The 23045-nt window shown below is 42.5% G+C and overlaps 2 protein-coding genes and 1 pseudogene across 3 annotated transcripts; all 3 read right to left on the bottom strand.

The window, feature by feature from the left end:
- Window positions 1-218: 218 nt before the first annotated feature.
- Window positions 219-22982, bottom strand: LOC147488722 (LEAF RUST 10 DISEASE-RESISTANCE LOCUS RECEPTOR-LIKE PROTEIN KINASE-like 2.4; annotated as a pseudogene). Its single transcript, XR_015201852.1, has 3 exons — window positions 22375-22982; window positions 22236-22301; window positions 219-2184 (listed from the first exon to the last, which is right to left on the bottom strand). The product of XR_015201852.1 is annotated as an LEAF RUST 10 DISEASE-RESISTANCE LOCUS RECEPTOR-LIKE PROTEIN KINASE-like 2.4 (transcript).
- Window positions 8061-8699, bottom strand: LOC147488724 (uncharacterized). The gene has a single exon (XM_086574471.1). The coding sequence runs from the start codon at window positions 8697-8699 to the stop codon at window positions 8061-8063; it is 639 nt and encodes a 212-aa protein (XP_086430597.1).
- On the bottom strand, window positions 10161-11480 carry LOC147488723 (uncharacterized). The gene has a single exon (XM_086574470.1). The coding sequence runs from the start codon at window positions 11478-11480 to the stop codon at window positions 10161-10163; it is 1320 nt and encodes a 439-aa protein (XP_086430596.1).
- Window positions 22983-23045: the final 63 nt, after the last annotated feature.

Here is a 23045-nt window from a genome sequence, read left to right as displayed (position 1 = left end):
AGGGTTAACCAATATTACCCCCTAGATGAGCCAATTAGGATTCCCCTCACCCCCACTAGATGGAAAATTAGGGTCTCCTCCCTAAATACACACAAAAAAAAGTCAAATTGAATTGACCGAAATTTTTTTTGTGTGTATGGGGGAGACCCTAATTTTCCATCTAGTGGGGGGAAATCCTAATTGGTTTATCTAGTGGGGGTAACACTAGTTCACCCTTCTTGAAAATACAACTTCTATTGTTGTTTTTACGTTGTTATTAACATCACACTGATGATTTTTAGAACTCACGGTGAAATTAAAGGTGCACGATTTTTCACTTTGTTAAATACTGGAGTTATTTTTTGTGGAGATATTTAATATAGTTAGGAGATCATCGCCACAAAAAATTAGCATCATTTAAAAATTTTAAGTGTTCATCACGAGTTTGTCTATCTGTCAAATTTTTGTCCCAAGATCACATCCCTTTATAAAAAGACTTACAAACATATACAGTGCTAAAAATTCGATCATTTTAGTAACTCATGTATCTACGGATCTACCAATGTGTATTTCCATTTTATTTAGTTCATAAACTCTGACTTCAAAAATAACATAAATGGGATTTATTTCACCTTAAATACATAGTGCTAGAAGTTTTCATGGTGGATAGATTGGAATAGAATACTCTAGGTCACAGTCGTAGGACTCCATTTTTTGCAAACATATATTCTTGATGACCAAGATTCCAACCAAGTGTAATTCCAAATAAGAAAAACTAACTGCAAGAGAGCATACCGTTCATTAGAGGCAGGAGAGGCTATTGAATGTGGCCATGAAACAGCCGGTCTGCTTTTTTGGAAACCACCTCTCTTGTTTATGTTATTAGGAAACGGATTAGGAGGAGGTGGAGGTTGTGTTTCCCCCTCGAGAATCTTGACCACAGTACTCATAGGCGGTCTATCTTCGGGCATGTGTTGAGCACACCATAATGCAACCAGAGACAGTATTTTTGCTTTTTTCCTGTCATTCTCCTCAATGCCACAGTTCTCCATAACTTTGTCTAGTTGTCCTTTCTCAAACATCTCCCAAACATGTCCAGGAAACCACTATTGGCTCTGCCTATTCAAATTTCTCCTCCTTCCCAAAATTTTAAATAACATCATGCCGTAACTGTAAATATCACATTTATAAGTTACTGGCCATGATGGTATGATTGGTATCCACACCTCTGGGGCAGCATAACCAGGAGTTCCTAACTCCTGTCAGAGTGACATGACTCAAATCCCTATTAGAGAGTTTAGCCAATCCAAAATCTACAACCTTGGGAGAAAGATTCGAGTCAAGGAGCACATTACCAGCCTTTACATCATAATGAATTATTGGCATAGGACAAGTCTCATGCAAATAAGAAAGCCCTTTTCCTGTCTCAATTGCGATACCATACAACTTCTCCCACTCTATGTTAAGATGGTTCTCATATAAAACCATATCCAATGATCCATTCTCCATGTACTCATAAAGTAGTGCTTTCATGTTGGCATCAAAGCAAAACCCATAGAGTCTAACCAAGTTTCGATGGTATGTTTTGCCAATTGTGCTCATTTCAGCCATAAATGTCTTTTCCATGACATCCTGCATGTTCTCTTTCAATACCTTGACAGCTACTGCCACACCATTAGGTAATTGACCTTTGTAGACATCTCCATACGCACCAGAGCCTACTTGACTAGAGAAATTTAATGTAATGCTCCTAAGTTGCCCATGTGAAAATCGTTGTAGGTTGGCTCTTGCTAGTTTACTTAGTATCATTTGAATTGATTTTGAGTTCTCATTGCCTTCTTCTTTCAAAATTTTCAAAACTTTTAGACTTTCAATCACTTTCTTGTTAAGCTTGTACCTTGCATTAAAATTATTTGAAAGACATCCTACTTTAATTTCATTTAACTTATTTTGTAGTTCATCTACCTCTTGTCCTTTGTCATCTACATTTTCAGCCACTTCTCCATCTCCTGTGCCCCTCTTCTTGCCACTTTGCCTCTTAGATCTTTAAGACCGGCCATATCTGCTGATAAAGCTTCCAAGTTTTCTTCAAGTCTACTAGGATTCTCCATTATCACACGTTTATACAATATTGTAATGAATAGTTGTTCAACCGCGGCCAAGTAGAAGATGGAAGAAAGAGTGACAACAATGACTTGAGCACGTCTGAGAAAACGGAAAAAAGTTAGTAGAATTTTTCTTTCAAATAAATTAAAGAACGAACAGAAAACATATATTAAAGAGAAATCTTTTTGCTCAATTTTCGGCCAACAGGTCATCCAATATATATTAATAGCTTCAGCACCTACTTCACAACAAGTCATCCAATAAATAAGTAACTGCTTAAGTGTATAGCCATCTCTTGTTGGTTATTTTCTAGAGTCATGTCAACTAACTTTATAGTTTTGCAAAGACTTAAGCATAAACCTCTTCTTATCAAAGACTTAAGAGATTTAAATTAATACTGCTCGATGGATCACTTCTTGGGATAATTATTCCAAGTAAAGGGGTGTTGGACTTACATGTAGAAACAGTTCTCTTGAAGTAATTGTATACTCAAATATCACAACCTCCAGTCTTGCAACCTCAATCACTTACCTCTCTATCTTCTCTCTTTTCTTTTTTTCTCTTTCTCTCTCTCTCTTTTTTTCTCTTATATATCCTCTAACCGCTCTCTCTACTCTAACCGCTCCATCTTCTCTAACCGCTCTCTCTCTCTCCCACGATCTCCTTTCATGTCCCACGTCCGCAATTTACCCACCGGTCTCTCTAGATGCTGCATCCCAGCTATGTGCTCCTGTCCCTTCCTTCCCTTATTCAGCATTCCTTTAGGCCCCGATGCTCCACAGATCTCGGTGCCTTTCAGTATTCCGCGGCCTTTTTATGGTTCGTGGACTACCCTATGCTCCCTCTCCTTCCAACCTTATGCTGCCCCGGTTCATATCACCTGTCATCTTGGTGGTCATGAACTAGGTTGATATAGATGCCCCCTCTCGGTCCTCAGACCCTTGGTTCGGGGGCCGAGATACCCTCTGTCAACTGAATCCGCTGTGCTGAGTATTGTATCCTTTCCATGCCAGCGCATGTCCTCTTCTACCTGCCATGTGTCACCCCAACTCTGTTTGCGTGCCCTACACGCATCGCGTGCCCCGCATGCTCCTATAGCTCATGATGGCCTGTAGAAATTGACGCCTCGTTCTTTACCCCTCCACGTGTCTCCCACCCGTTGGTCCCTCATTCTGATTCCTCGTCTTTCGCACCAAGGAAATTACCTTGGTATCCCTAGCGCTTCGAACCCAGTTTAAACCCTTCCTTTTCTTCCTAACCCATTCCATTTTCTCAATTCACCTCTCTCCTTTTAACCTACACTCTTCCTTTGTTCTTTTTCGTTCAATCATCTTTTCTTTTCCCACTCCTCTCCTTCCTTCCGGTGATATCTCCACTGCTCTCGCACCAGCTTGCAACCCTACCTTCTCTTTGCCCACTGTTGCTTCGTGAACAAGGTTTGTTTCCTCCCTTCTCTCTTTCACATCTTTACTATACATTTTTGCTTTGTTGTCCACTGGTAACCCTTGGATTCTTCTTACCTATGCCATTTGGATCTTTCCTCTTTCCATTTTCACGATTCGTACTGTTTGCACCATGTCGGCTTCTGAGTTGGCAAGCTCATCTGCTACCAGATCCCTCAGATCTAGGTCCCCTTCCTCTAAGTCCAGTAGCCCTATTGTTGATAAGTTTGAGTCCGCGGCCTCAGACTCGAATGGCCCTACCCCTGTCCCCTCCACCTCTGGGAGATCATTTAAACTCCCTCCGCCCTCCTTCACACTATCGCCGACCCAATCTAGCTGCGGTCAAAGCAGCTTATGATATCCCGAACGATGTGGTATTAGAACATGTGTCTGGGGTTACTCACTTCCCTCACCTGGTCAAACCTCGACTGGGAACTCTTGTCGTTACGGTAGGTCAGATAGTGACCAGTCTGCATTTTCCCTTGTCCTTATTAGACTTAGAAGTTTGCAACCATTTCAACATTCCACCATGTCAGGGTATTGGCAATTTCTGGCGTGTTATGTATACCACTAACTTCTATAACAAAACCAACTCTCCCAAAATCCAACTCTGTGACATGATCGCCCACTATTACATAAAGAAGAGTACCAAATTCGGGAATATAGGCTACCAATCATTCTGTAGCCGTCCGCGGAAGAAGTCCTTTATTCTCAACATCACTTCTTCCGACAAAGTGTGGCACCACTATCCGATGTATGTGTCTGGGAGCTTCCTGTCCACTGACATACCTACTGAAGTCTCTCTAAGACATTTACATTTTCTCCCGAGCGGTAAGTGTAGTCAGACCGCCTATGTTTCTTCTACACATTCTCACCGCTAATGCCATGTTATTTTCTTGGGCACAGGTTGGAGACCAGACTCGCACTCCTAGCTATAATCCGATGTCTCTTTAGCCATCTTCTAGAAACTCTGCGACCTAGGTAGTGATCAATGTGACGTTCTAGGCATCGACCCGGAGAAAGGCACACCTCTTCTTCTGGATCCGTCTCTTAAGGATTTTGGCAAGTACCAGGGTCCCCTTCTACCGTCTGCCTCCTCCCAAGAAAAGGTTGCCCAAAGCTTCCCCACTCCCCCCCAAGGCCAAGAGGAGGGGCTATACCAAGAAGATTTCTCACTCCCAAGCTGCTGCCAAAAGGGTTGCGGCCACTCAACCACCTCCTCACACCGCTGAGACCTTTCCGAGCAGCACCCACGGTGCCCCGGCCCCTTACTCTTCCCTCGCCGATTGGGAGGACGATTTTGAAGCTGCTGGTTCTCCTCTACAACCCCCAGATATGGATGCCACCAAGCTGAAACTGTGGGACAATGATGAAGAAGAGGGAAACACTGATTATGGGCAAAGAGCCCGCCAGCTAAGAGATGCAAAACCATGGGAACTTCCGCTACCCCTTCTACCCCAGCACCAATATTACCGCGACCCGTGGCTTCTACGCGTCACCCAGGCAAGGAACCTGTCCCAGTTGGAACTGAAGTCTGGCGTCCTGACTTCAGGGCTAGGGATCGTGTGGTCACCACCCGAGACTCAGCTCTGGACAACGCTGCGGTGACTGCCACCCTATTCTTTAGTCCCCATCTTCCCCGTGACCAAGCCTACGGCAACTCTGGGACATTTGCTGCCCACAGCGTTGCCATCTACACCGGCTGGGAGAAGGTATGCCTCTGTCCCCTATTACCTTGGTGTTTTTTTGTAGATAACATACTTAACAGCTCATTTGTGTTCAGCTAAGCTTGGATGTAGGCTACGTCATCCGCGTTCTAACGAACACCCTGGACACCCTAGAGGTGGTAAAACAGGAGATTAATGGGCCTAAAGTCTGGAAAGCGCGATATGCGCATCTGGAGAAAGACTGCGATGATGCACATCTCCCAGCTCTCAAATCCCACAAGCTGCACCAGATCGCGGAGGAGACTTTCCGCCAACAACTATCTGAGCTACAGGCCAAGATGGAGGGCGAGAAAGCAGCCCACGAGGAGGCAGCCAAAGCCCAACTTGAGCAATCGTTGAAGGTTGCATCTGATCGTTTCCATGAATTGGCTGAAAAGAAGATAGCCAGAGAATTACAACGTCAGCTTGGAGATCTCACCACTACTGGGAGACTCCTCCCCTTGCCCTCCTCCGCCCCTATTCCTGTTGTTGGTCCTTTTGCTGCCTCCTCGCCGCCACCTGAAGGAGATCTCAATGTTGTCTCAGAGGCCGATGACACGGTGGTGGTAATATCTGAGGGCTCTCCTAAAAAAGAAATAGCTGAGGATCCTAATTCGTAGGATGCGACTGATGAGCAGTAGTTTGGAGATCTCTTTTTGTGTATTTAGTTGGGCCATATTTTACTCTCAAACATTTTGTATGCATACTCTATGTCCCGTATTTCTGGGTGATCTCAGCGAGCTATCACTTATGTTTTGCTATTTTAACCATTTGGTTCCCTGTAGTTTGTTATCTCCTTGGCAAGGTGTTTTACCATATTGCATAACCGTTTTCACCCCTCACTGCAATTACCCTATCTTAAACTCTTGATCACGAAGATACTTGGGGGCAGCTCAGTTTGCCCCTACTTTGGTTTCTACTTGGGGCAGCTCAGTTTGCCCTTACTTTAGTTCCGGACCTCGTCGTCCGCAGAGGGGCCTCACCCCGCTATCTCTAATGTACTCCTAATTGAGGGCAGCTCAGTTTGCCCCCAAGTTGGATTCGGACCTCGTTGTCCCATGAAGGGCTCACCCGCTATCTCTCGATGTGCTCCCGATTGAGTGCAGCTCAGTTTGCCCCCAAGTTGGATTTGGACCTCGTTGTCCGTGAAGGGCTTCCCGCTAGGCTATCCATCCATGAAGCTGTATGGGAGCGGCTCAGTTTGCCCCCAAGTTAGATTTGGACCTCCTCGTCCTTGGTCAATTTCTCTGCACACTTGCAGTTAACAATGCAATTCAACATGTAGACACAGTGGTACTCTATTCATTGATAAATTATGTAACATAAACATCATCATAAAATGTCACTACATCACAAGAAGCTGCTGCCTCTGTCATTGATTCAAACATTGTACATATTGTCACTCATGGAAACTTTTCAACATTTTGATGTTCCAAGGCCTCGCGATGTCTTTTCCCTGTGGTGTCTGCAGCCGATAGGTTCCTGCACTCCCTTTTTCTACCACAGTATAGGGCCCCTCCCAGTTAGGCCCTAATTTTCCGCCCACCTCCTTTCTGGTTGCCGGTGTCACTCGCCTCAGAACGCGATCCCCCACCTAAAACTGTCACGGCTTGACTCTCTTGTCATACTGTCTTTGCAATCTCCTATTATATTCCTCCAGTCGGATGCGTGCTGTGTCTCTCATCTCCTCCGTGAGGTTCAAATCTGCGGCCAATATAATCTCATTGACCCCGTCTTCCACCGCTCTTGTTCGGGTTGTGGCCGCCACCATCTCTACTGGAATCACTGCTTCTACCCCATACGCCATGGCAAACGGTGACTCATGAGTGGATGTTCGTGGCGTGGTTCGATATGCCCACAGCACATGATTTAACTTGTCCGCCCAAGACCCCTTTTTATCCTCCAATTTTTTCTTCAAATTATCCATAATTGTCTTGTTGGAGGATTCTGCATGCCCATTCCCTTCTGGGTTATAAGGAGCCGCGAATCCTTGTTTTACTTTGAATGCCTGGAGGAAATCTCGCACCTTCCCACCTGTAAACTGAGTCCCATTATCGGCAATTATGGTATGTGGCAACCCGAACCGGCATATTATATTTTCCCACAGGAATTTCTTCACCTATTCCTCCTTGATCTGTTGGAGCGCCACACCCTCTACCCACTTGGTAAAATAATCAGTCGCTACTAGCAGATACCTTCGTTTACCACTGGCCATCAGTAGCGGTCCTACAATATCCAGTGCCCACATTGCGAACGGCCAAGGACTACACACCTTATGCAAAGGCTCAGCTAGTGCATGTATCAGTGGTGTAAATCTTTGGCATTTCTCGCATCTCTTGGCATACTCGGTTGCTTCTCTTTTCATGTGTGGCCAGAAGTACCCCTAGGACAACACCCGATGCGCAGTCGTTCTTCCTGCCTAATGGCTCCCACAGTCCCCCTCATGAACCTCTCCCAAGACCTCTTACGCCTGCCGCGACCCTAAACATCTCAATAACGATCCGCTGACGTTCCGTCTGTACAGGTCTCCATCCATTAAAGTGTATCTTTGGGATACCTGTTCCATTCTCCTTCTTTCTTGTTTATCCTCAATCTCTATCCCCAACAAGAAATTCTTTATGGGTTCTATCCATCCTGGCTCTTCCTCCGTGGTCACCCTCACCTCTACATTCTCGGAGGTACTTGGCTTGCTCAACACCCTGACCTCAATTGATCTACCCTCAGACCCAGGAAGTACCACGGCTACATACACTAATGCGTCAGCATGTCTATTTTTGCCGCGTCTTAAATGAGTGCATCAGATCTTACCAAACTTACTCACCTTTCTCTATAATACCTCCAAGTACTTCGCCATCCTGGGGCATCGAGCAACGAATTCTCCATTCATCTGACAAATCACCAAGTTGGAATCGGAATACACTGTCAGCTCTCTCACACCAAGGTCCGCGGCTAATTCTAGCCCAGCTATCACCGCTTCATACTCTGATTCGTTGTTAGAAGCCACAAAACCCAACTTCATCGACAATTCAAGGCGATTATTCTCTGGGGTAACTAATACCACTCCAATTCCGTTCCCAGTGTTAGTCGCGGACCCATCTGCGAATACCCTCCATCCATTCCTCATGTCCCAAGGGTCTAACAAATCCTGGCTGACCTCTCCCTCCCACTCCATGATTAGCTCTTCCCCCCAAGTTGGGTCTTCGGCGGGGAACTCTGCCAAAAACTCTGCCATAGCTTGTGCTTTTTCCGCTGTCCAGATTTGATACTTAATGTCATATGCACTCAACACCACTACCCATTTCAACATTCTCCCTGATTTGTCAGCCTTCAACGCTTGTTTGAGAGGCAAGTTGGTTGCCACGACCACAGAGTGAGCATCGAAGTAAGGCTTCAATTTCAATGCTGAAAACACCAAGGCCAACGCAAACTTCTCGATCCTGCTATATTTGGTTTCTGCATCTAACATTGTTTTACTCTGGAAGTACACCTGCCTCTCTGCCTTGTCCACCACTCTTATCAACACATAACTAATTGCATATTCTGACACCCCCAAGTATAAGTACAACTTTGCCCCTTGCCCTAGTCGCGACAAGATAGGAGCCTTTCCTAAATAAACCTTCAACTCTTGGAAAGCTCGTTCGCATGCATCGGTTCACTGAAAGTCAGTTGTCTTCCTTAAGAGTAGGTATAACGGTCCACACTTGTCCGATGACTTGGAAATGAACCGGTTAAGTGCCGCGATTCTCCCCGCTAACCTCTGAACCTCCTTCACGTTTTGTGGTGACTGCATTTCCACCAACACCCTGATCTGGTTCGGGTTAGCTTCGATGCCGCGGTATGTGACGATATATCCCAAAAACTTTCCAGATGTCACCCCAAATGTGCACTTCTCAGGGTTCAACCTCAGCTTATATTTCCGCAGTATAGCGAAGGTTTCCCTCAATCCCTCCAGATGCTCCTCTTCAGTCATGCTCTTCTCTACCATATCATCTATGTATATTTCCATACTCCTCCTGATTTTGCATTCAAACATTTTCTCCCCTATCCTTGGAAAAGTTGCCCCTGTGTTCTTAAGTCCGAAAGGCATTCGGGTATAACAGTACACTCCTCCCTCTATTATGAATGTGGTCTTCTCCTGGTCCGGTCCGTACATTACCACCTCATTATACCCCCATCGAGGTGTCCATGAAGGAGAAAAACTTAAACTCGGCCGTTCGGTCTACCAGTTCATCTATCTGCGGCATTGGGTAACAATCCTTCAGGCACTGCTAGTTGACATCTATGTAATCGACACACATCCTTACCTTCCCATTTTTCTTGGGAACCGCGACAATGTTTGAAAGCCATTCGGTAAACTGACACTCGCGAATTATTCCGGCGGCTTCCAACCTCTGCACCTCCTCTCTTATTCCTTCTGCATACTGCGGTCTTACTCCTCTCATTTTTTGCCTAACGGGTTTGGCACCTTCTCGCATGTGCAACCTGTGACATGCAAACTCTGGATCCAGTCCAATCAAATCCTCAATAGACCAAGCAAAAACATTGTTGTTCTCTGTTAACAAAGCAACTAACTTCGCCTTACCTTCCAACCCTCTAGCAACTCAGCCCCAACAGACACCAGTTTCTCTTCTTCCCCCTCACCCAGATTCACAGTCTCACTCTCATCTAGTGTCTTTCCCCCCACAGACCCCTCTTCCTTAGACATCACGGACTGTAATTGCTATGTCGGGGACTTGCCCTCCCCTTGCATTCCCTTCTCTGGTGCGTGGATCAATTCTCTAACCACCACCTGGTGAATGTTTTGAGCTGCGACCTGGTCCCCTCTTATCTCATATGTTCCCCCATTGGTCGGAAAGCGGATCACTTGATAGTACGTGGATGGAATTGCTTTCATTTCATGGATCCATCTTCTTCCTAAGATTGCATTTCATGGATCCACTATCATGAAACAAGTAAACACAGTCACCGGTCCCGCAATTACGGGTAACAGTAACTCTCTAATGGGCTCGGTCATGCTGCCATTGAATCCAAACAAATTAGTCCTTGGGGGATTCATCTGTCTCTTTTCGATGCACATTTCCTCCATCACCACCCTAAACAACAAATCCACCGAACTCCCACAGTCTATCAAAACCCTTTTCACCATATAATTACCCACTGCTACCGTAATCACCAATGCATCTTCGTGAGGCGCGGTTACTGCTTCTAGATCCTTTGGGGTGAACTCTATCTTTTTGTCTCCCATGGCGGACCTTGGTACTGGTCGCCGAACACACGAAACCTCATTTATCTGCTGTAAGCTGGCAATCCTTCTTACTTTGTCCCTGTGAGCATTCCTCCCCATCGTCTCCCCACTAAATATGACATTGATTGTACCTAAGATTCTGGCCACTGCCGGTGCTCTTTCAACTGGGTGTACTTCCTTAATAAATTCCCTTAACAACCCTTGCTCTATCATTCTCTTGATCAACCATCGCAACACGAAACACTCATTGGTGGTGTGATTCCTGATCTGGTGATAAGCGCAGAACAACTTATCTTCTAATTCCCTAGGTATGTTTCGTGGACCTTCGTAATACTGCATCCTTTTAATCAGTGGCAAGATTTCATCCAATGGTTTATTTAACGGTGTAGACTCTACGTCGCGATATGGTTTTCGTTCGCGGACCTCCCTCCTAACTTGGTCTCTGTCTCTCTCTGATTTACGTGACTCTTCCCTATAAGATCCCCCCTCTCTTGTTGTAGCTTTACCTCTATCTTTCCGGTTCTCCTGTTCTACACTCTGTATTGACTTATCTGCCTTCCTAGGCTCCTTAGCATTTCTCTGTAACATATCCTCATAACGGATGTACTTCTCAACTTTCGGATATAACGCATGCAAAGTTGTGACCTCGATTTTGGATACAGATTCGTGGACTCTGGTTTCCGGCTTCAGTCCATGCTGGAAAGCGATGACTGCGGTGTGCTCGTCTAAACTTTCCACCCTCAGAATCTCCTCCTTGAATCTACATAGGAATTCCCTAAGCATCTCGCTGGACTTCTGTTTGACATTAAACAGATCCGCAATATCCACTACCCTCCTTTTCTGGTGAATAAAATGGTCTAAGAATGCCTGCTCCAACTCTTCGAACTTGGTTATACTCTGCAAAGCCAACCGATAGTACCAGTCTGACGCTCCACCCTTCAAGCTGGCAGGAAACATCATGCATCGGAGTTCATCATATTTGCTCTCTTGCCACAGCGGCATCTACTACCTGAAATGGTGCAGGTGGTCTGCAGGATCACCCTTCCCGTCGTATCTCTTGAATCTTGGTTGCGCGAACCTCTTGGGCACCTCGGCATTCCAGACTGCATCAGCCAGCGGATTCTGATTGATCCCCGCCACCACCTTCTTCACCACCCCTTGACTTTCCCTTTCCGCCACCCGATTCATTTCTCTGTCCTTTTCAATCATCGCTTGGACCATCTCTATTATAATGCCTTCTCCCAGATTGCCTCTTGGCCTATGACGCGCTTCCTCATGCTGGCCTTCCACTTCGCTATTCTCTGGCTCTCTTATCTCCTCCTCTCCCTGTGTGGATCCTCTTTCTTTTCTCAAACTATTATTCTCATTTCTCAGCCTCCCTATCTCCTCCTGCAACAGCCTGGTTGCTTCCCCCGCAACATCTTGAACTTCCTCTTCCACCTCTTCCATCTCTTCCATCTCCACCCTCATAGTTTCGTCCCCAACTCCCTCAGCCCTCACTTTTTTGGGTCTCCCTCTTATTTTCTTCGCTATTGTTGCCATTCTATACCCTTTTCTTATCAATCACTTGATCATAAGCCTTCCTCTCGTTCCCCACAGACGGCGCCAAATGTATACTCAAATATCACAACCTCCAGTCTTACAACCTCAATCACTTACCTCTCTATCTTCTCTATTTTTTTTTTTTTTTTTTTTTCTCTCTCTCTCTCTTTCTCTTATATATCCTCTAACCGCTCTCTCTACTCTAACCGCTCCATCTTCTCTAACCGCTCTCTCTCTCTCTCCCACGATCTCCTTTCATGTCCCACGTCCACAATTTACCCACCGGCCTCTCTAGATGTTGCATCCCAGCTACTGTGCTCCTATCCCTTCCTTCCCTTATTCAACATTCCTTTAGGCCCCGATGCTCCACAGATCTCGGTGCCTTTTAGTATTCTGCGGCCTTTTTATGGTTCGCGGCCTAGACCCTATGCTCCCTCTCCTTCCAACCTTATGCTGCCCCGGTTCATATCACCTGTCGTCTTGGTGGTCATGAACTAGGCTGATACAGTAATGGAACTGCTATCTGAAGGATTTGGTCAAGTGACATGCTCTGAAGCAAAATCTAGAGTGCGTTTGTTCTGAAGGAAAGACTATGGAAGGGAAAGGAAAATAGGTGTGGTCCACCTTTTCCATAGTTTTTTGGCTGTTTGTTTGCCCATGGAAAGGAATAGGTCATTCCGTATGGAAACAAAACTAGGGGAATGGAAATGGTTTTGTGGTCGTGCCCTACCCCTAAAAAAATCGCGGAAAAAAAAAAAAAAAAAAATGGTGAACCACTTCAACAAAAAAAAAAAGAGGCGACAGCTCAAGCCACCACACCCTTCTTCTTCTCTTCTCATCTCTGACACCACTCAAACGTCATACTCTACATTAGGTACTTTCTTCCTCTCCTGTCTTTCTCTTTGTGGGATAAACATATTTTTTAAATATACAATTTTTTTCTTATTATTAGTAATTAATTAACTTTATAAGACCAATCATTTCGACAGACATTTTCATGTTAGTTAATATTATATATGTTGTTCTTAATATTTATCTGTTAATCAATTGTATTAATATTAACTCCTTGGTAATATTATATGTTTATTTGTTAATTAATTGTAACTCTGTTGATCAATAACGACTGTCTTAGGAATATGGATGACTACGAAATAGCTGTAGTCTTTTGTGTAATTGTTGCATATTTTGTAATGTCACGTATGCTTGAGAACATGCCTATTGATAAGGCGCCACGTAGAAATCGAGACTACGAGAGACATCTAGCTCTAGAGAGGTTGTATTCAGAAGATGATAATAATTGTCATAAAATACTCCGGTTGAATAGAATATGTTTTAATACCTTATGTGAACGACTTCAAGAAAGAGGTTTGACTGCTAGTAGGTGGGTTTCTGTGAAAGAACAAGTGGCAATGTTTCTTTACATTTTAGGCCACAATACACGTATGGGGCCTACTGCTTGGACTATGATAAGGTCACAAGAAACTATCCACTGATATTTTCATAGAGTTTTGCAATCTGTATTGAGGCTTGGTAGGGAATACATAAGATAGGCACGTCAAACGAACTCCCCAGCAACAGGAAGTAATATGAAGCCTTGGGCCATGAGATATTTTAAGGCAAATCGAGTAAAATACTTACTCTTAAACCTAGCTAGCATTTGTCTTAAAGGTATAAAGTTAGTCGTAATTATATATATATATATATATATATATATATATATATATATATATATATATATATATATATATATATATATATATATATATATATATATATCCTCGTTTTATAGGATTGTGTCGGTGCAATTAATGGTACTTTCATACCAAAAATGGTAACTATAGCAAACCAACCACGCTATCGCAACCAGAAGGGGAATTTAGTGCATAACGTTCTAATGGCTTGTACATTTGATATGAAAATATCATATGTATTGGCCAGATGGGAGGGTTCTGCTCATGATAGTCGGATATTGAGAGCTGCTCTAAACCATCCAAGGGAGAGCTTGTTTGTTCCACCTGGTAAATATTACTTAGTTGATGTCGGTTACCCACTTACCCCAGGCTTCTTAGTTCTGTACCGGGCAACAAGGTATCATTTATCTGAAATTGGAGAAATGGCGGCACGGAACGAGAAAGAGTTATTTAACTTTAGACATTCTTTACTGGGTAATATAGTCGAGCATACTTTTGGACTTCTGAAAAAACAGTTCACTTATTTGAGGGTAACTCCTTTTTACAATGTGGATATACAAGTTGATTTAATCATAGCTTGTTGTATACTACATAATTTCATACGAGAGGTTGATCTATCGATGTTGGTGGATGGGCGGATGAACCGGATGTGGAGGAACCTAGAGATATGGGTAGCCAAGCTCAAGATTATAGTGCACTGAGGCCAACTAATTAATGAGTGGAAGTTGTTCAGGACCAACCTTACTGAGAGCATGTGGAATGAGCGTCATATGTTTCAAACACAAAGAGAGTGATCGACCACTTTTATGTTTTTTAGTTATTTATATGTTGTATTTGTTTTTGGGTGGTAAGAATATGTACTTGCATCTAACATTTATGCAAAGTGTGAATTGCAAATGCTATGGTTTGATTATATGTTGTTGATTAAAACAATGAAATCTAAATTTTATGGATCTTTTCAATTCCTATGTACTATATTTTTTAATAATTTATATTGTGGAAATAAATATGTGTTATGATCATATAATAATTTTAATAGGGATGGCAACACAAGCAACACCTCAAACACCACAAGCACTAGTACGGGATCAGAAAGGGAGACTAGTTTGGACTCAATCTATGGATGATGTCATGTTAGAAGTTTTCTTGGAACATCTTGCGAAGGGTTTAAGGGGAACTGGTGGATGGAAGAAAGAAATCACATTCTTCCCTGTCACTGAGGCAATAAGAGATCATTTGGGTTTTGCTATCGATATTGAGCACGTTGAAAACCAAATCAAGACAAAGAGGGCTGCGGTTAAATCATTCAAAGATTTGAGATCTTTTTCTCATAGTGGTTTTGGTTAGAATCTGGATACAATGATGATAGAAAGTTATGCTTCAGTATGGGCAAATGCAATTAAGGTAAGAATGTTTGTGCGAACAAATTTTTTTAGTTATTGTAGTATAGTGAGTACTTTAATTATTTGATTCTTTGATAACATAGTTCTTTGAAATTGAGAGTGAGAGGATTGCAGTTGAGGCTAGTAAGAACAATGTTCTAGCCCTCACTTGGGACCAAATTTGTTTAGCCATTGATTAAATTGATGTGTTGGATGAAGAATAAAAGATTGCAGCTATGGAATTGTTTTCACAAGATGGTGCTGAAAACCTAAAAATGTTTTTTTTCTCAAAATGAGTACCAACAAGCGTGCTAGTTGGTTATTAAAGAAACTTGGTGATAATTGACTGGATGGGTTCTCAAGTCTTTTGTGGTTGTTTTAGATATACTTTGGATATGTTTTCATGTGTTCTTTTTCTTTTTATGATGGAGTGTTAAAGTCTTTTGTAGTATTTCAGATCCATTAACTATTTTGGATGTTTTCAAGATTATTGTAGTATTTTATTATTGTTTTTTTTTTTTTTTTTTTCGATGGTATATTGTTTTAGTGAATGCAACAATAGTTTATGTGTTTGAGGGAGTTCTCTATTATTATTGTTAGACAATATTATATATGAGTTTTAGTTTTAGTTTTTTTTATTGGCAAGCCTATTTTAAATGAGATCAGTAACTCTTTAATGCTGGCGGGGTGGGTTCGATCCCCAGACCTCTGGTATCATCACCCAAAGGTTTTACCGACTTTGCTAGTCGGCACCTACTATATGAGTTTGCAAGTGTTTATACTCCTAAAACAGGGGAGTTTTTTTTTTTTTTTTTTTTTGGTTCTATATGCTAAATTCAATTTAATTTACAAGTTTCATGTATATATCTGCAAAATGAAAAAGGTCATGCCATTTGTTTTTTATTTATTTTTTCAAGAGCAATGAGTTTTGAAGAAAAATGACAAGTAGTTTGGAGAAAAATGATAAGTAATATGGATGAATTATTCATGTTTCCAGCTTTCTTTTCCTTTCCACAGCTTTTGCATAACAAACAGGATTATTCCTTTAATTTCCTCAATTTTACTTTCCTTTCCACGGTTTACCAAATAGACACATATTTGAAACTCTTTCCATTTCATTCATTTCCATAGTGGACCACTTTCTTTATTTCCTTTCCTTTCCATTAGTAAAATTTTAACAAACACACCCCTAAATCCATCTTGTGTATTGAAAGAGCAATAGAGAACAAGCTGCAGTTTCTGCTTTCAAAGGGACCTCCTTCCTTTGGGTATCAAGGGACAACGGCTAGGTCGTGCAGAGTAGCGGCAGGCCTCACACGGAAAGGAATTTTTATTCTAACTTTCTACGACAATGAACTTTGTAGAGGATTCTGCAGCTATATAAGGTTCATTCCTGGATCAAGGTGTTACACTTAGAGTGAGGCAAGACCTGATTTTGTAGTTAGCATTCTATGGATTTGCTTAAGACTTGTGCATTATGTATTTGAAGAGAATATGAACTCTGTTGTTGTATCTTTGATTTCCTCTTTTTTTTTTCTTTCCCAATTTCGTGGGAGGGATCTGTAACAAAGCCATAAATCTGTTCTTTAGAAGTTCATACTTTGTTGGGGCTTTTCAAATTCCTATCTTGCCAGGGTGTGCCTCTGGCCTGTTGGGTTGTTAGAACCGTCGAGCTTTGCTCCAGTGTCTGTATGCCACGTTTACGATTTTTCAATCTGATGAAGAGTGCGCACCCTACGCTCATGCCTACCGAAATTTTTCACTGTTTCGGCCCAAGCCCATTTTCTCCCCTTTTTTCTATGTACACCTATATAAAGGAAATAGATTAGGGTTTTGAGATAACTTTTTGAGAGATTCATTTCTTGGGTATTGCGGGAGCTCTATTGAGCTAGGGTTTGAGTGAGGCCTCTTGTTCTTGATTCTTGATATCTCTTGTAAACTCTCCAATCTTTTCTATAAAGGAAACTCGGCTCTTGTGTGGATGTAGGTAACATTTACAGAACCACCTAAATCTTTGTGTCTCTTTGCATATTTACTTCCTTATTTATTGTTTGCTTGCTATGGGTGATGATAAATTAGTGGCTTTGCTTGTTTGAGTTTGTTGTGATAACTACCAAAGTCTTGGGTGGGTAATTTCCTTGGTGTGAGCTCCAAGTTGAAATCATTTGGGATAGAAAATAACTAGATTGAGGTGTGACTTTCTAGTGAAATCTCCCAACAAGTAGTATCAGAGCAACAGTTGAATCATTGGAACAAGGTGTGTGAGAAAAGTTTCCATCTTTAGTAGAAAAGGCTAAGTGTTTGAAGAAATTCCTTTGAGAGAGTCTCTACCATTGTGTTGGTTTAAGTGGAAGTCATGACAACCGAAAAGGAAAGCTACAAGATAGAGAATTTTGACGGAACAAATTTCAACTATTGGAAGATGCAAATCGATGACTTACTCTATCAAAAGGATTTGATGGAAACATTGATATGTGAGAAGCCCGATGAGATTCCACAAGACAAATGGGATTTGCAAGATAGAAAGGCATTGGCCACAATCCGATTAAGTCTCTCAAAGTCGGTAGCCTTCAATATTAAAACCGAGAAGATGGCGAAGTCTCTCATGGAGGCACTTACTACGATATATGAACAACCCTCGGCCGCGAACAAATTCTATTTGATCACCAAGCTATTTAGTATGAGAATGTCGGAGAGGACCTCCTTCAAGGATCACCTAAATGAATTCAACCAAACTAAGGACCAATTGGAGTCGGTTGAGATTATATTTAGTGATGAGGTGCTAGCTTTGGCGATACTTGGACAATTGCCTCCAAGTTGGAAGGCTTAACTATGGCGGCTATTAGTGGCTCTGCGGGAATGACCAAGTTGAAGTTTGAGCACGTTGTTAGTATGGTACTAACCGAGGAAATCCGGAAACAGGATTGTCCTTCATCTTCGGGGTCAACTTCAGGGTCGGCATTGAGCACTGAAAGTAGGGGAAGAAATTCAAACAGGAGTCGTAGTAAGAAAAAGTGGAGGGGGAGATCGAAATCTCAAAGCTGATTACAAAGCGTTGAACACAATCCTCGAGACATAAGTGAAGTTGTATGTTACAATTGTGGTAAGCATGGCCACTATAGTAACAATTGCCCGGCACCAAGAAACAACAACAACATTAATAAGAACAAGAAAAAGAATCAAGAAGCTAATGTTGTTGAGATGGTAGATGATGCTTTGATATGTTCGATGGAGCATAAAAAGAAGTCTTGGGTACTTGATTCCGGCGCATCTTTCCATGCTACCTCACATCGAGAGTTCCTTGAGAACTACACCGAAGGTGACCTTGGAACGGTCTTTCTCGGTGATGACCAACCTTGTGACATTGTCGGCAAGGGTGACGTGCATGTCAAGATGAATGGCTCGTCATGGTTATTGAGGGACGTCAGACACGTTCCAGATTTGAGGAAGAATTTGATTTCTGTGGGGCAATTGGCAAGTGAAGGATTTGTTACAGTCTTCACCGGTGATACTTGGAAGGTCTCGAAGGGTTCAATGGTTGTTGCAAATGGTAAGAAAGATGGTACTCTCTACATGACTGCACATGGTTGTGAGTCGATTGCCGTGGCACATGGCAAAGAGGATCCGAATGTTTGGCACCGCAGACTTGGTCACATGAGTGAGAAAGGAATGAAAATCCTTCACTCTTCTGGTAAACTCCCAAAGTTACAGTCGACTGAAATTGTGTGAGAACTGTGTATTTGGAAAGCAGAAGCGGGTGAGTTTTCAGAGAATGGGTCAGACTCCGAAAGCTAGAAGGCTTGAGTTGATTCATACAGATAAACCGGGGCCACTAATGTCTCTTCACTTGGCAGAAAGTCATATTTTGTGACTTTCATTGATGACCATACTAGGAAGGTGTGGGTCTATTTCTTGAGACACAAGTCAGAAGTATTTGAAGTGTTCAAGACTTGGAAGGCCATGGTTGAGAATGAGACAAGCTTGAAAGTAAAGAAGCTGAGATCCGACAATGGTGGAGAGTATGAGGATTCAGGTTTTAAGATGTATTGTGCTGACAATGGCATCAAGATGGAAAAGACTTTGTCAGGGACACCTCAGCAGAATGGGGTTGCAGAGCGGATGAATAGAAACACTGACAAAGAGAGCTAGGTGTATGCGTACACTAGCAGGCTTGCCCAAGCAGTTCTGGGCAGAAAGTGTTAGCACAGCAGCTTACCTGATCAATTGAGGACCATCAGTACCTTTGGATTTTAAGATTCCAAAGGAAGTGTGGAGCGGGAAGGATGTGAACCTTTCCCATTTGAAGGTGTTTGGTTGTGTGTCCCATGTTCACATTACTGACCAAGCTAGAAGCAAGCTTGATGCTAAGTCACTAAAGTTCACCTTCATCGGCTATGGCGGTGATGATTTTGGGTATCGCTTTTGGGATGATCAAAATTGGAAAATCATTCATAGTAGAGATGTTGTATTTAATGAGAAGGTGATGTACAAGAACAGAGATGAAGCACAAACCAAGGAATCGGGTACAGAGAGCGGCACAGAATATGTTGAGTTGGAAGACTTTGATGTAAGTCGTGGTATAGTGGGAGCCCCACAGTCAGAGGATGACATTAGTAGTGACTCAGAGAATAATGAGGATACTACACCACCGAGTCCATCTCTACCTCGTGCCCCGAGGAAGACATCCAGGCCACATGTACCGAGTACGAGATATCCACCCTCCACCTATGTGAATTACTTGCTACTTACTGATGGTGGTGAGCCTCAATGCTATGATGAAGCATTGGAGGCAAGTGATGCAAGCAAGTGGGAGCTTGCTATGCAAGATGAGACGAAGTCCCTCATCTTTAATGGCACGTGGGAGTTAGCCAAACTACCCATGGGTAAGAAGGCTCTACAGAACAAATGGGTGTTTAGAGTCAAAGAGGAACATGATGGTTCCCAGAGATACAAAACGAGGCTAGTAGTCAAGGGTTTTCAGCAGAAAGCAGGCATTGACTTCACAGAGATATTCTCCCCAGTGGTGAAATTGAATACCATTCGGTCAGTGTTGAGTATTGTTGCAGCGGAAGATTTGTATCTTGAGCAGTTGGATGTTAAAACTGTCTTCCTCCATGGTGACCTAGTTGAGGAAATTTACATGCAGCAACCAGAGGGTTTCATCAAGAAGGGTAAAGAGAATATGGTATCACGTGCTCGAAATAGCTTGTATAGTTTGAAACAATCCCCAAGGCAGTGGTACAGAAAGTTTGATAACTTCATGCAAAGAAATGGCTACTATAAGTGCAACGCTGACCATTGTTGCTACTTCAAGAGGTTCGACTCCAGCTACGTCATCCTGTTGCTATATGTTGATGATATGTTAGTAGCGAGTTCTGATATGTCAGAAATTGGGAGATTGAAAGAGAAGTTAGCAAGTGAGTTCTCTATTAAGGACTTGGGTGTAGCGAAACAGATTCTAGGGATGAGGATCAGAAGAGATAGGCAGAAAGGTATTCTGGAGTTGATTAAGGCTGAGTATATTGAGAAGGTATTGAAAAGGTTTAACATGGGTAGTGCGATACCAGTTTGCACACCTTTGGCAGTCCATTTCAAGTTGTCCAAGGAACACTCTCCCAAGACTGTTGAGGAAAGAAACTTCATGGTTAAGGTACCATACGCCTCTGCCATTGGAAGTCTTATGTATGCCATGGTTTGCACGCGTCCGGATATAGCCCAAGCAGTGGGAGCTGTCAGTAGATTTATGTCTAATCCTGACAAGCAACATTGGGAAGCCGTGAAGTGGATATTGAGATATCTGAGAAGTACTACAGAGAAATGCCTATGTTATGGAAGGGTTGTTGTGAACCTGCAAGGGTATATGGATGCCGATTTTGCAGGAGAAGTAGATCGCAGAAAAAGCACTACTGGTTATGTCTTTACAGTATGTGCAACTGCAGTGAGTTGGATTTCTCAGTTACAGAAGATTGTTGCTTTGTCTACCACAGAAGCAGAGTATGTGGCCGTTACAGAGGCAAGCAAAGAGATGATATGGTTACAGGGATTGATGGAAGAGCTTGGGATGAAGCAAGAGAGAAGTGTGTTACCGCGATGATACCGATCGAGTGCTATACATCTTGCTAAGAATTCCGCCTTTCATTCTAGGACCAAGCACATTGGTCTCCGGTATCATTTTATCCGATCTCTGTTGGAGGATGAGGTTTTGGCACTTGAGAAGATCCAAGGGAATGAGAATCCAGTGGATATGTTGACCAAGACCGTGCCTATTGAGAAGTTGAAGTTGTGTTCAACTTCGGTGGGTCTACTTGCTTGAAGACCATGATGGATGAGCCAAGTGTTTCATTAGTAAAATGGATTTGGATTGAGTTGTTACAATTGAGATGTGATGTGCATGAAGAATCTCGAAGGTTCCAAGTGGGAGATTGGTGGGTTGTTGGAACCGTCGAGCTTTGCTCCGGTGTCCGTATGCCACGTTTACGATTTTTCAGTCTGATGAAGAGGGCGCACCCTGCGCTCATGCCTACCGAAATTTTTTTGTTTGTTTCGCCTAAGCCCATTTTCTCCCCTTTTTTCTATGTACACCTATATAAAGGAAATAGATTAGGGTTTTGAGATAACTTTTTGAGAGATTCATTTCTTGGGTATTGTGGGAGCTCTATTGAGTTAGGGTTTGAGTGAGGCCTCTTGTTCTTGATTCTTGATATCTCTTGTAAACTCTCCAATCTTTGCTATAAAGGAAACTCGGCTCTTGTGTGGATTTAGGTAACATTTACAGAACCACCTAAATTTTTGTGTCTCTTTGCACATTTACTTCCTTATTTATTGTTTGTTTGCTATAGGTGATGATAAATTAGTGGCTTTGCTTGTTTGAGTTTGTTGTGATAACTACCAAAGTCTTGGGTGGGTGATTTCCTTGGTGTGAGCTCCAAGTTGAAATCATTTAGGATAGAAAGTAACTAGATTGAGGTGTGACTTTCTAGTGAAATCTCCCAACATGGCCTTTCCCCCTTGGTCTACCCCTGCTCTAGAATCTTTCTGATCTGTACCTATGCATGCGTGTCAGTGTGTGCATTTAGGTTTCTTTTAATTCTTGAATTGTGCGTGATCAGTTCTCAAAAGAAAGCAGTAAAACAAGCTTTTACCTGGATAGATCAGCAAGTATTCAGTCAATAAGTTCCACCGCTTTGTCTGCTCTCATTTCCATGTACCTGTAAAACTATGAGACATTATAAACAATTCAAACTCAATAGTATTGTAACAAGTCGAGGCCTGCATTCTTACCAAATAATGACATGAAGGTTGTTCGTTTGAGTTTTCAACTTGGAAGGCCGGTCTTAATGTGATTGGTGTGGTTTGTTCTGAAATTGGTTGAGAAATCGATGCTTATTTTCTCTAGGTTTTTGTTTGGCAGAAGAAATGAAGCGTTCTGAAGTTCTATTTAACAGCAGAAATAGGGTTAAACAGATTAGGTTTACAATGCTAAAAGCCTATAACCAAGTTGTATGGAGTTCTAGAGATTTAATATATATAGACATTGCAATAAAACAAAACGACAGCGCAAGGCAATGATCATGCATGTCACCTAAACCTTCTTTTGTATTTAAAATCGAAATGCAACAACGCGGCTGTCCCAAGCGCGTTGAACCCCACAAAAGGCCAGCGGAATCGGTTGTTCAGATGGAGCAATCCTTCTATCAAATTTAAATTGCTTAAACGAAGCACACCAGATCGAAGACTTCCCAAGTCAATAATTCAGTACAGTTTACGTTTATCAAAGTGTACCATTTTCTTAATACAAGTCGCCTAGCCTGTGGACTTTATTGTGATTACAGACTTAGATATCACATTACTTGACTAATTAAGATTATACTTTCACATGGTTTATTTCATTAATCATTATCCAGTTTAACCTGAGTCATCTAGAGCTCTCTTATATCATTATATCTGCACAA

The sequence above is a fragment of the Coptis chinensis genome, chromosome 7 (assembly GCF_015680905.1).
Source record: "Coptis chinensis isolate HL-2020 chromosome 7, ASM1568090v1, whole genome shotgun sequence".
NCBI classification, from domain to species: domain Eukaryota; kingdom Viridiplantae; phylum Streptophyta; class Magnoliopsida; order Ranunculales; family Ranunculaceae; genus Coptis; species Coptis chinensis.
Note: the sequence above shows the minus strand (reverse complement) of the source record. Positions and strands in the feature narration are given on the sequence as shown.